This window comes from Pleurodeles waltl, chromosome 2_2, assembly GCF_031143425.1.
Source record: "Pleurodeles waltl isolate 20211129_DDA chromosome 2_2, aPleWal1.hap1.20221129, whole genome shotgun sequence".
In the NCBI taxonomy this organism is placed as follows: domain Eukaryota; kingdom Metazoa; phylum Chordata; class Amphibia; order Caudata; family Salamandridae; genus Pleurodeles; species Pleurodeles waltl.
This window is the reverse complement of record NC_090439.1, coordinates 890070800-890084151: the sequence shown is the minus strand read 5'-3', so window position 1 is coordinate 890084151 and position 13352 is coordinate 890070800. Positions and strand designations below refer to the sequence as shown.

At 49.8% G+C, this 13352-nt stretch overlaps 1 protein-coding gene across 8 annotated transcripts in view; it reads left to right on the top strand.

Annotated features, from left to right (window-relative positions):
* The window catches only part of UBR5 (ubiquitin protein ligase E3 component n-recognin 5), a 1605594-nt gene that overhangs the window by 1395971 nt on the left and 196271 nt on the right, over positions 1-13352 (top strand). For all 8 annotated transcript variants that reach the window (XM_069220579.1, XM_069220580.1, XM_069220578.1 and 5 more), the window contains one exon: positions 6236-6347. In XM_069220579.1, the coding sequence (XP_069076680.1) occupies positions 6236-6347 (112 nt within the window). The remainder of the gene's footprint in view (positions 1-6235; positions 6348-13352) is intronic.

The window sequence follows — 13352 nt, the reverse complement described above, 5'->3', positions numbered from 1 at the left end:
TATGTCCCAAGCACCCCAAGTCTCCTACCTACTTGCTTGTTGTCCCTGACTGTCTTCCTAGCCTGCAGACTGTTAATCATGAGGTCCAACTCCCTTAGAGAACTATTGGGCATTCAATACCTTACTGCACCGGTTTGCCCCAGTGCCGCCCAGTATGACCTGTTGGTGTGGTTCTGATTAGTGTCCAGTACTTAACTTTGCTACCTGAGGTTGACCTCGTAAGTCGTTGTTAACCCTGTGTTTACTGAACATTGTTTTACTCCATGTAGTAACATTGAGAAAACTCTGAAAATTGCATTGTGTTCATTTCTGAAACTGCAAAGTATTTATGCTTAAGTCTACTTACCTGATTACAAAGTTCTTGGGTTTTAAACATGTATAAAAAGAATTGTTATTTTTCTACATTGGTCTCGGATTTATTCTTTGACTGCGAGTCATTTATTGCCTCTGTGAGTACAGCAGATGCTTAGCACTACCCTCTGAGAAGCCGAACTGCTCGCCTGCACTACCAAAAAATAGAGCATTATTCCTGTCTACTTCTGCAAAACAATTTGTGATGCACTGGAATGTCTGCACGGAGCACTTCTTCTTAGTACACAATATAGAAAGCCAGCTTCCTACAGCGAGGTACTTCAACCACACTGTAAGGAAATGCCTCCTTGGCATGGTTACCCCCTAACTTTTTGCCTTTGCTGATGCTAAGTTTTGATTGAAAGTGTGCTGGGACCCTGCTAACTAGGCCCCAGCACCAGTGTTCTTTCCCTAAACTGTACCTTTGTCTCCACAATTGGTACAATCCTGGCACTTAGGTAAGTCCCTTGTAACTGGTACCCCTGGTACCAAGGGCCCTGATGCCATGGAAGGTCTCTAAGGGCTGCAGCATGTCTTATGCCACCCTAGGGAACGCTCACTCAGCACATGCACACTGCTTCACAACTTGTGTGTGCTGGTGGGGAGAAAATGACTAAGTCGACATGGCACTCCCCTCAGAGTGCCATACCAACCTCACACTGCCTATGGCATAGTTAAGTCACCCCTCTAGCAGGCCTTACATCCCTAAGGCAGGGTGCACTGTACCATAGGTGAGGGCATATGTGCATGAGCACTATGCCCCTACAGTGTATAAGCAAAACCTTAGACATTGTAAGTGCAGGGTAGCCATAAGAGTAAATGGTCTGGGAGTTTGGCAAACGCAAACTCCACAGTTCCATAATGGCTACACTGAAAACTGGGAAGTTTGGTATCAAACGTCTCAGCACAATAAATGCACACTCTTGCCAGCCTGCCACACACCACACATGTTGCTGGCCACATAAGGAGAGTGCCTTTGTCACTCTGTGGCCAGGAACAAAGCCTGTACTGGGTGGAGGTGCTTCTCACCTCCCCCTGCAGGAGCTGTAACACCTGGCGGTGAGCCTCAAAGGCTCACCCCTTTTGTTACAGCACCCCAGGGCATCCCAGCTAGTGGAGATGCCCACCTCTCCAGCCACTGCCCCCACTTTTGGCGGCAAGGCGGGAGGAGATAATGAGAAAAACAAGGAGTCGTCACCCACCAGTCAGGACAGCCCCTAAGGTGTCCTGAGCTGAGGCGACCCCTGCCTTGAGAAATCCTCCATCTTGAGTTTCGAGAAGTCCTCCAATAGGATTAGGGATGTCCCCCCCCCCCCCCTCCCCCCCGGAGGAGGCACAAAGAGGGTGTAGCCACCCTCAAGGACAGTAGCCATTGGCTACTGCCCTCCCAGACCTAAACACACCCCTAAATTCAGTATTTAGGGGCTCCCCAGATCCCAGGAAATCAGATTCCTGCAACCTGAAGAAAGGTGGAGGACTGCTGACCTACAAGCCTGCAGAGGAGGAGGAAGACGACAACTGATTTGTCCCCTGCCCTACCGGCCTGCCTCCAACTTCGAAAACCTTCTCCAGCGACGCATCCGTCAGGGACCAGCGACCTCTGGAGCCTCAGAGGACTGCCCTGGACTACAGGACCAAGAAACTCCTGTGAACAGCGGCCCTGTTCCAAACCTGCAACTTCTTTGCAACAAAGAAGCAACTTCCAAGGACTTCACGTTTACCGCCGGAAGCGTGAGACTCTACACTCTGCACCCGACGCCCCCCGCTCGACCTGCAGAAAACCAACACCTCAGGGAGTACTCCCCGGCGACTGCAAGCCCGTGAGTAACCAGAGATGACCCCCCCTGAACCCCCACAGCGACACCTGCAGAGAGAATCCAGAGGCTCCCCCTGACTGCGACTGCCTGTAACAAGGGACCCGACGCCTGGAACCAACACTGCATCTGCAGCCCCCAGGAACTGAAGAAACCGAACTTCGATGCAGGAGTGACCCCCACGCGACCCTCTGCCTTGCCGGTGGCTGCTGTCCCGAGAAGCCCCCCCTTGTGCCTGCCTGCACCACTCGAGTGACCCCCAGGTCCCTCCATTGAAACCTATACAAATCCTGACGCCTGCTTTGCACACTGCACCTGTGCCCCTGAGGGTGTACTTTGTGTGCCTTCTCGTGTGTTTCCCCCCCCCCCCCCCCCCCCCCTCCCACTCTACAAAAAAAAAAAACCTGGTCTGCCCCCCCCCCCGGGGACACAGGTCCTTACCTGCTGGCAGACTGGAACCGGAGCACCCCTGTTCTCCATGGGCGCCTATGTGTTTTGGGCACCTCTATGACCTTTGCACCTGACCGGCCCTGAGCTGCTGGTGTGGTAACTTTGGGGTTGCCTTGAACCCCCAATGGTGGGCTGCCTATGCCCCAGGACTGAGACTTGTAAGTGTTTTACTTACCCCCTAATCTAACCTTTACTTACCTCCCCCAGGAACTGTTGATTTTTGCACTGTGTCCACTTTGAAAATAACTTATTGCCATTTTTACGAAGACTGTACATGATATTGTTTTCATTCAAAGTTCCTAAAATATCTAAGTGAAGTACCTTACATTTAAAGTATTAACTGTAAATCTTGAACCTGTGGTTCTTAAAATAAACTAAGAAAAAATATTTTTCAATATAAAAATCTATTGGCCTGGAGTAAGTCTTTGAGTGTGTGTTCCTCATTTATTGCCTGTGTGTGTACAACAAATGCTTAACACTGCCCTCTGATATGCCTACTGCTCGACCACACTACCACAAAATAGAGCATTAGAATAATCTACTTTTGCCACTATCTTACCTTTAAGGGAACCCTTGGGCTCTGTGCACACTATTTCTTACTTTGAAATAGTATATACAGAGCCAACTTCCTACACACACCATATAATACACCTCATTTCTTCACAACATAATTTTAATAAATGTATTTGTGTAATACTGTCCCAGTTCTTTGCCTGATTTCATGGATCAGCGGAACTGACAGTACAGTGCACATGAAGACCTCATCAATGGGACCGTTTATTGATTACTTTAGTACTTCTCATGCAAAAATAGTGTTGCACTGAGAGGAATTTGTTGATCTTGACGCCTGTGTAGCCATATATGTCTGCTGTTATTGTTTTTTATTCAAAATCAGTGATTTTTTTTTTTTTTTTTTTAACAAAGTATGCATTAAAATGTGATCACTTCTGGTGATTTCAGACGTATTGAATCGGAAATGGACTATCTTGTTTCTCACACCAGTGATATTTGAAAATCCCAATCAGCTTGCAAGATATACAGGGCTATTATTGGCCAACATAATTTTTACTTGTGAATCACATATATAGGATTGAGATTGTGACAATGTAGGAAGCTGACCTGGTGTGTGGTGGGTACCTAAGGTACTTTCACCTTATGCCAGGTCCAGTTATCTCCTATTAGTGTAGTGTAGGTAGTGTCTAGAATCCAGGCTCTCTAGGGGTAGCTGTAGATGAGCAGCCAAGGCTTATCTAGCGGGCATGCGAAGCTCATGCAATACTACTGTAGTCCTACAGTACTTACACACATGAAAGAAAACACTGTGTTACAAAAATAAAGGTACTTCATTTTAGTGAGACAATACCAAAATGTGCTAGAGAGGCAACCCTCCAATAGGAGGTAAGTAACACAAAAAAAAAAGTGACCCTAGGGGGAGCCCAAAGCATAAACAAAAAAAAATGGAATGCGAACACAGGACCCCCACCTAGGTAAGTAAAATGTTTAGAGGGGAGCTGGAGATACTAGGGGACCCCAAAGGTAAGTACCACAGTGCCCTCTAGCGACCAGAAGGAAAGGAGTAAGTTACTGTATTTTCCCCAAGATAGATTCCTTCTTCCTACTCGTGCAGACTGAAGACTAGCCACCCTCAGATCATGCACAGCCGGGGAAATGTTGCAAAAGCTGAAAGGAGCTGTGGAAACAATGTTGCAAGAAGAGTTTTCCTCGTGGATGCAGACTATCGGTTCCTGGAGGGACCAGTTGCAGTTCCAGTGGCTAGAAGTCGAAGTAAGATTGCAGAGGAGTCCTGCTGGAATCTTGCAAGGCGAATCTGAGGTCCCACCCTAGAGAGAGACCCTAAATAGCCCTGAAAGGGGGATTGTTGACCTACCCAGGTGACCACCTACCCAGAGGGGTCTCTGATGTCACCTGCCTGACCTGGCCACTCAGATGCTCCCAGAGGTCCCTGCCAGCCCTGGATTCAAGATGGCACAACCCAGGGACCCTCTGGCGGAGCTCTGGGCTCCTCCCCTGGGGTAGTGATGGACAGGGGAGTGGCCACTTCCCTTTCCATTGTACAGTTTTGTAAAAGAGCAGGGACTGGGGGTCCCTGAACCAGTGTCAACTGGTTTATGCACAGAAGGCACCAATTGTGTCCTTCAAAGCATACCAGTGGCTTGGGGAGGCTACCCCTCCCAAGCCATGTAACACCTATTTACAATGGGAGGGGGTGTTACCCCCCTCTCCCAAAGGAAATCCTTTGTTCTTCCTTCCTGGGTTTGAACTGTTGAAGCAACAAGAGGGCAGAAACCTGTCTGAGTGGTGGCAGCAGCTTGGGCTGCCTGGAAAACCCTAGAAGGCTGGTAGGAGCAATGCTGGGGGTCCTCTAAGGAGCCCCCAGAGTGTATGGAATCATACTTCAAATACTGGCAGCAGTATTGGGGTATGATTTCAACACGTTTGATACCAAACATGCCTAGGTTCGTAGTTCCGAATATATGTAGCTGGACGTAGGTAGTGACCTGTGCACGTGTAAAATCGCATCCCCGCACTCACAAAGTCCATGGCACTGGAGTTCGTGGGGGCACCCATGCTAGTGCAGGGGTGCCCTCACACACAGGTACTTGCACCTTCCCCTCTGGGCTAGGAGGGCGTGCCATAGGAGTTACTTATAGTGACCTGGTTCAGTGACCTATGGTGATAGCAATGGCAGGCCTGCAGAACACTTTGCATGGACTCCCATAGGTGGCATAATACATGCTGCAGCCCATGTGGATCTCATGGTACCCCAATGCCCAGGGTACCTGTGTACCATATACTAGGGACTTACATGGGGGTACCAGTATGCCAAATGTGGGGTGAAAATGGTACAAGTTACCAAGTTAGAAGGGAGAAAGCATAATCACTGGGGTCCTGGTTAGCAGGATCCCAGTGAACACAGTCAAACACACTGACAACAGGAAACAAATGGGGGTAACCATGCCAAGTAAGATTGTACTTTCCTACTCACAAGTTATTTTCTTCTCATTGGAGGACCTATTGTGAATGCTAGGGTTGCGTTATCTTCGCACAGCTGCTTTGAAAACTCCTTTTTCCTACTAGTATAGCAATATTGATTTAAAGATTGCACTGCTGCAGCAGAACTCTTCACTTGCTTATACATTCCATATAAATACCACCAGGTGTCGCAAACCTATTCCTGTATGCAATTTGTCACCCTACATTTCTCTTACCACTACTTTCTTGATACTGCCTTTTGACTGAGTGTCTTGATTTTCGTAAAAAATGTTTTCAGGAATTTTCACTGCTCCTCTGCTTTATCTTCTCCTCAAATTCAAAACATAAACTGTATTAGTTATTTATGGGGACCCATTCAGTTAAAACATGGTCAACTGAGTGGATGAAATGAGTTGTATTTACATTAGTGTGATTTCTCCATGCTTTCTGATTACTATTACGATGAATTCCTAGTTTAGCTCCGGTGAAAAGTAGGTCCTCTACACACTGGGTTATAACTATCAGTATTTAGTATTTACCTTCTTCTAGATGTATATGTACTGCATAAAATGCTTATTGTATATACTTCTTTTTAAATGAAAATATTATGGTGCATGACCTTTTAGGTTTGATGCAAAGATTAAGAAACAGAGGAGAGCGAGATCGAGAAAGAGAGCGTGAAAGAGAAATACGACGGAGTAGTGGATTGCGTGCTGGTTCTCGACGAGACCGTGATAGGTATGTTTATTTTGATACATTTGATGTTATTTTTTATAGTATTTCTGTAGAAAAAGTAAATATCTTCTGTACTTTAAGACTTTGATCCACTCATAACATTGTCTGAAAACATAAACTGTCTATAATGTGTTTTTCATGCACCCCCACCATGACGGATGCCTTCTTAACACTACTTATGTTTTGAAATAAATCTACCACACACTGATAATATAGTTTGTTTTTCTGATTTCTGTAGTTATCTAATATGGAAAATTCATTCTTTGTAAACTTTCCTTCTCATGGGTAAACTTTCCTTTTTATGGACACTTCTAACCAGTGGCAATGTGAATCTCCCCAGGCACTAGACTGGATCCAGAAACTTTTGCAGTAGATCCTGCATGCCAGCAGGTGGTGCCTTAGACATAGACAATATGCATGTCCAGTTTTGTCAGTTTTTCTTTTCTCGCATCTTTCAGTATGGATGAGAAACCTGCTCTACTATAAAACAGGGTTTAAACCATTCCATAAGTAAGGTTTCTGCCTTGGACCCACACAGCATCTGATTTTGGTGTTTTAGCACCAAGCTTAATTCACAAGTCCTGTTGCAAATGCTCACTGATACATCTGAAGGCCATCAGGGAGCATGAAGCTAAACTGTACTTTACAAACACAAGAAACAGCATTGGGTCCACTCCAAGTCTCGGGCTTTTCTCTGCCCTATTCTGGTTCACCATATCTGACTTCTAGTTGCAGATTGCTTACCTTAGAATTTTCCCCCAGGCGTCAGACTGGATCTGGAGATTTTTCTTCGAGCAATACCCTTGCGCGTCGGCAGGTGGCGTCAGTCGACTCCACGGGAGTCGTTGGCGTTGTGGTTGCCGTGATGACGTCAGGAGTAGTATATAGACGCCACCTTCGTGCAGTAACGTCAGTTCTTTTCTTTCCGCGCCACACGCTAATCCGGAGAAGAGCTACCCTGGCTATTTTTTGGGCCGAATTCAACCGTTTTGTCAAGTTTTTCTGTGCAATTTTGGTGCGTCTCGGAAGGAGAAATTCAAAATGCTCACCCTGGCTCAGATTCTGTCTGCCTTGGAACCAGGAGACTGGATGGTAGCGTTGGACTTGCAGGACGCTTATTTCCTCATCCCCATTCTGCCGGCCCACAGACGTTACATACGGTTGGTGGTAGGTCACGAGCACTTTCAGTTTACCGTGCTCCCCTTCGGCCTTACCAGCGCCCTTCGGGTTTTTACGAAAGTGATGGCGGTGGTTGCAGCTCATCTGCGCAGGTTAGGGGTTTCAGTCTTCCACTACCTCGACGACTGGCTGTTGAAGGTGGACTGGCCCCAGAAAGTCATCTCCCACCTTCAGACTACGGTAAACCTCCTGCACATGCTGGGGTTCACTATCAACATGCCAAAGTCACACCTGACACCCTCTCAGTCGCTCGCTTTTATCGAAGCAGTTCTGGACACAGTGCAGTTTCAGGCTTATCCTCCCGAAAAATGAGTCCAAGACATTCAGGCTATGATTCCGATCTTTTTGCCTCGGTCTTGGGTTCCGGTGAGACTGACTCAGAGGCTGCTGGGCCTCATGGCCTCCTGCATCCTGCCAGTAACACATGCCAGATGGCATATGCGGGCTCTGCAGTGGGACCTGAAGTTCCAGTGGGTGCAGCATTGGGGGAATCTCTCCGACCTGGTCCAGACCTTGGAGGGAACCGCGAAAGACCTGCAGTGGTGGCTTTCGAATCCAATTTGGGTCCACAGCAGATCCCTCTCCCTTCCCCAACCAGATCTCTCTATGGTGACAGATGCGTCACTTCTGGGTTGGGGTGGCCACATGGGAGAGGCGGAGATCAGAGGCCTTTGGTCTCCGGCGGAGTCAGGGCTCCATATAAATCTGCTGGAGCTCTGGGCGATCAGGCTTGCGTTGAAAGCATTCCTTCCCTCTCTCAAAGAGAAAGTAGTGCAGGGAACTACCTATGGTATGGTGGTTAGTAGAGCGGCTGAGGTCCTTGGCCTTGAGCTACCTACTGTTGACGTCGGGTTTAATCTCCTGACGAAGGTGCTTCAGCCTGGGGCTTCTACATCTGATCCCCTTCTCCCATTTAATGAAGCCCTCACGGACATCCTTTTGGGTACGGGGTCCAAACCCAACACAGAGGCTCCTGTGAACAGGACGATCGCTCGCCATTGGCCTGCGCCGAACGACCCGAAGTTCCTGTCCCAACATCCTGCGCCTGAGCGTCTTGTTATCCAGGCGTCCTCTTCCTCTGGCATGTTCCCTTCAGCACCCCCGGATAGGGAATCCAAAAGGCTGGAACAATTTGGTAAGAAGTTATTTTCTTCCTCCAGCCTCGCGCTGCGGTCCGTGAACACCGCATGCCTTTTGGGACGTTATTCCCACTCCCTGTGGGATACGGTTGCGCAAGTCCTGTCGCAGATGCCGGAGGAGGCCCGTGCTATCGTCTCCCAAGCAGTCAAAGATGGGAGAGACGTGGCGAAGTTCACCATCCGTTGTGGGCTGGAAACGACAGACTCTCTGGGCAGATCGGTTGCTACGACAGTTGCCTTATGACACCATGTCTGGTTACGTACTTCTGGTTTCACGGGGGATGTCCAACAATCACTCATGGACATGCCCTTTGATGGCACACGTCTCTTTGGAGACAAAGCAAACTCGGCCTTGGAGGGGTTCAAGGAGTCCAGGGCTACGGCTTGGTCCCTTGGCCTTTCTGCCACCACACGCCACCCACAGTCCGCTTTTCAGCCCTTTTGTGGCCACGGAAGGGGCACCCTGTCGCATCCTCAACTCAGCCAGTGGGCCATGCACGCTGGGCAGCCTATGCGTGGCCGGGGGCGCGGAATCCCACGTGGTTGTGGGTCAGGGAACCAGAGGTCTGTCCAGTCCACCCCTGCTCCCGCAACAGCCTCAAAACCTTCCTAGTCCGTCCCCTCACTCCCTCCCAGTAGGTGGCAGAATCCGCCATCACCTGCCCCACTGGGAACATATCACCATGGACGGGTGGGTTTTGCAAAGCATTCGGAAGGGCTACTCCCTCCCTTTCGAATCTGCACCACCACATATGCCACCATCCTTCCATCCCCTTTCGGAGGATCATTTGGTGCTTCTCCGGCAGGAAGTCGTGGCTCTCTTGGCCAAGGGAGCTATAGAAAGGGTCATGTGCCAGAAGTAGGCCGTGGTTGTTATTCCCACTACTTTCTGATACCAAAGAAGGACAAAGGCTTGCGCCATATCCTATATCGTGGGACTTGCACTACTTCCTCAAGAAGGAGAAGTTCAAAATGCTCACCCTGGCTCAGGTTCTGTCTGCCTTAGACCCAGAAGACTGGATGGTAGCGTTGGATTTGCAGGACGCTTATTTCCACATCCCCATCCTGCCTGGCCACAGACGTTACCTACGATTCGTGGTAGGTCACGAGTACTTTGTTTACCGTGCTCCCCTTTTGGGCTTACCAGTGCCCCTTGGGTGTTCACGAAAGTGATGGCAGTGGTTGCAGCTCATCTGTGTAGGTTAGGGGTCTCAGTCTTCCCCTACCTAGACGACTGGCTGTTGAAGGCACCTTCACCCCAGTGGTCTCACACCTCCAGACTACAGCGAACCTCCTGCACCAGCTGGGGTTCACTATCAACGTGCCGAAGTCACACCTGACTCCCTCTCAGACGCTCCCTTTCATCGGGGCAGTTCTGGAGACAGTGCGGTTTCAGGCTTATCCTCCCCAAAAGCGAGTCCAAGACATTCAGGCTATGATTCCTGTCTTTCAGCCTTGGTCTTGGGTTTCGGTGAGACAGACTCTGAGGCTGCTGGGCCTCTTGACCTCCTGCATCCTGCTAGTAGCACATGCCAGGTGGCATATGTGGGCTCTGCAATGGGATTTGAAGTTCCAGTGGGCGCAGCTTCAGGGGAATCTCTCAGACATGGTCCAGATCTCGGAGGGGACTGCGAAAGACCTGCAGTGGTGGCTTTCAAATCCATGGCAGATCCCTCTCCCTTCCCCAACCAGATCTCTCAATAGTGACAGATCAACATGCTGGAGCTCAGAGCAATCAGACTTGCGTTGAAAGCATTCCTTCCCTCTCTCAAAGGGAAAGTGGTGCAGGTGTTCACCGACAAAACTACTGCCATGTGGTACTCCAACAAACAAGGCAGGGTAGGGTCCTGGACCCTATGTCAGGAGGCACTACGCCTCTGGACATGGCTGGAACATCAGGGCATTACCCTGATGGTTCAACATCAGCAGATGAACTCAGCCGTCGATGCACGGCTGATCACGAATGGCATCTCCATCGGGAGGTGGCGCAAGGTCTCTTTCTCAAGTGGGGAGAGCTATGGCTAGATCTGTTCGCCTCCACAGAGAACGCGCAATGTCAGCTATTTTGCGCATTGGAGTATCCAAGGCGGCACTCGCTCAGAGACGCTTTTCGTCTCGAGTGGAACTCCGGCCTCCTTTACGCCTTCCCGCCTATCCCTCTTCTGCCCAGAGTTCTCAAGAAGATCAAGAGTGACTGGACCCAATTTATCTTGGTGGCTCCGGACTGGGCTCGAAGAGTGTGGTATCCCGAGCTACTGAGTATGTCATTCGATCCTCCACTCGGACTGCCTCTTCGGGCGGATCTTCTGTTGCAGCAGCATGGGACGGACCTCCACCCGAACCTGTCCAACCTCCGCCTTCATGCGTGGAGATTGAGCGGCAACCGTTGACGCCATTTGCCCCTCCACCCGAAGTCTGCAATGTTATATTGGCAGCCAGGCGTCCCTCGACTAAAACTGTATACGCCTGTTGTTGGAATACATTTGTGGCATGGTGCACCAACAAGTCTGTTGACCCCCTATCTGCCCCTCTTTTAGAGGTTCTTCTGTTCATGCTTTCCTTAGCCCAGCAGGGCTCTGCATTGGGCACCCTTAAGGGGTATATGTCTGCCATTTCCGCCTTTCTTAGGCTTCCTGATCAGCCCTCACTCTTTAAATCTCCTCTTGTGAGTAGGTTCTTAAAGGGGCTCGCCCACGTATTTCCTCCCTCTCCCTTCATCGTGCCTGTAGGAAGTTGGCTCTGTATGTACTATTTCAAAGTAAGAAATAGCATGCACAGAGTCCAAGGGTTCCCCTTAGAGGTAAGATAGTGGCAAAAAGAGATAATTCTAATGCTCTATTTTGTGGTAGTGTGGTCGAGCAGTAGGCTTATCAGAGGGTAGTGTTAAGCACTTGTTGTACACATACAGGCAATAAATGAGGAACAAACACTCAGACAATTCCAGGCCAATAGGTTTTTATATAGCAAATTATCTTTTCTTAGTTTATTTTAAGAACCACAGGTTCAAGATTTACAAACAATACTTTAAATGAAAGGTATTTCACTCAGGTATCTTAGGAACTTTGAATAATCACAATAGCATGTACAGTTTTGGTAAAAATGGCAATAAGCTATTTTAAAAGTGGACACAGTGCAAAAATCAACAGTTACTGGAGGAGGTAAGTGGAGGTTAAGTTCACAGGTAAGAAAAACACTTACAGGGTTCAAAGTTGGGTCCAAGGTAGCCCACTGTTGGGGGTTCAAGGCAACCCCAAAGTTACCACACCAGCAGCTCATGGCCGGTCAGGTGCAGAGGTCAAAGTGGTGCCCAAAACACATAGGCTTCAATGGAAATAGGGGTGCCCCGGTTCCAGTCTGCCACCAGGTAAGTACCTGTGACTTCGGAGGGCAGACCAGGGGGGTTTTGTAGGGCACCGGGAGAGACACAAGCAGGCACAGAAAGTACACCCTCAGCGGCACAGGGGCGGCCTGGTGCAGAGTGCAAACAGGCGTTGGGTTTTCAATAGGAATCAATGGGTAGACCCAGGGGTCTCTTCAACGATGCAGGCAGGCACAGAAGGGGGCTCCTCAGGGTAGCCACCACCTGGGCTAGGCAGAGCGTCGCCTGGGGGTCACTCCTGCACTGGAGTTCGGTTCCTTCAGGTCCTGGGGGCTGCGGGTGCAGTGTGTTTTCCAGGCGTCTGGTTCCTTGAAGCAGGCAGTCGCGGTCAAGGGGAGCCTCTGGATTTCCTCTGCAGGCGTCGCTGTGGGGGCTCAGGGGGGGTCAACTCTGGCTACTCACGGGCTCGCAGTCGCCGGGGAGTCCTCCCTGTAGAGTTAGTTTTCCGCAGGTCGAGCCGGGGGCGTCGGGTGCAGAGTGGAAAGTCTCACGCTTCCGGCGGGAAACGTGGTCTTTAAAAGTTGCTTCTTTGTTGCAAAGTTGCAGGTTTGTTGAACAGGGCCGCTGTTCTCGGGAGCTTCTTGGTCCTTTTAGATGCAGGGTAGTCCTCTGATGCTTCAGAGGTCTCTGGACCCTGGGGGATGCGTCGCTGTTGCAGTTTTTCTTGAAGTGGGGAGACAGGCCGGTAGGGCTGGGGCCAAAGCAGTTGGTGTCTTCGTCTTCTCTGCAGAGATTCAGGTCAGCAGTCCTTCTTTGTCTTCAGGTTGCAGAAATCTATCTTCCTCGGTTCTGGGAGCCCCTAAATACTCAATTTAGAGGTGTGTTTAGGTCTGGGAGGGCAGTAGCCAATGGCTACTGGCCCTGAGGGTGGCTACACCCTCTTTGTGCCTCCTCCCTGTGGGGAGGGGGGCACATCCCTAATCCTATTGGGGGAATCGTCCATTTGCAAGATGGAGGATTTCTAAAGGCAGGGGTCACCTCAGCTCAGGACACCTCAGGGGCTGTCCTGACTGGGGTTTGACTCCTCCTTGTTTTTCTCATTATCTCCTCCAGCCTTGCTGCCAAGAGTGGGGGCAGTGGCCGGAGGGGCGGGCATCTCCACTAGCTGTGATGCCCTGTGGCGCTCTAACAAAGGGGGTGAGCCTTTGAGGCTCACCACCAGGTGTTTCAGTTCCTGCAGGGGGAGGTGAGAAGCACCTTCACCCAGTAGAGGCTTTGTTTCTGGCTACAGTGACAAAGGCACTTCCCCCCCATGTGGCCAGCAACATGTCTGGTGTGTGGCAGGCTGGCAAAAACTAGTCCACCCACACT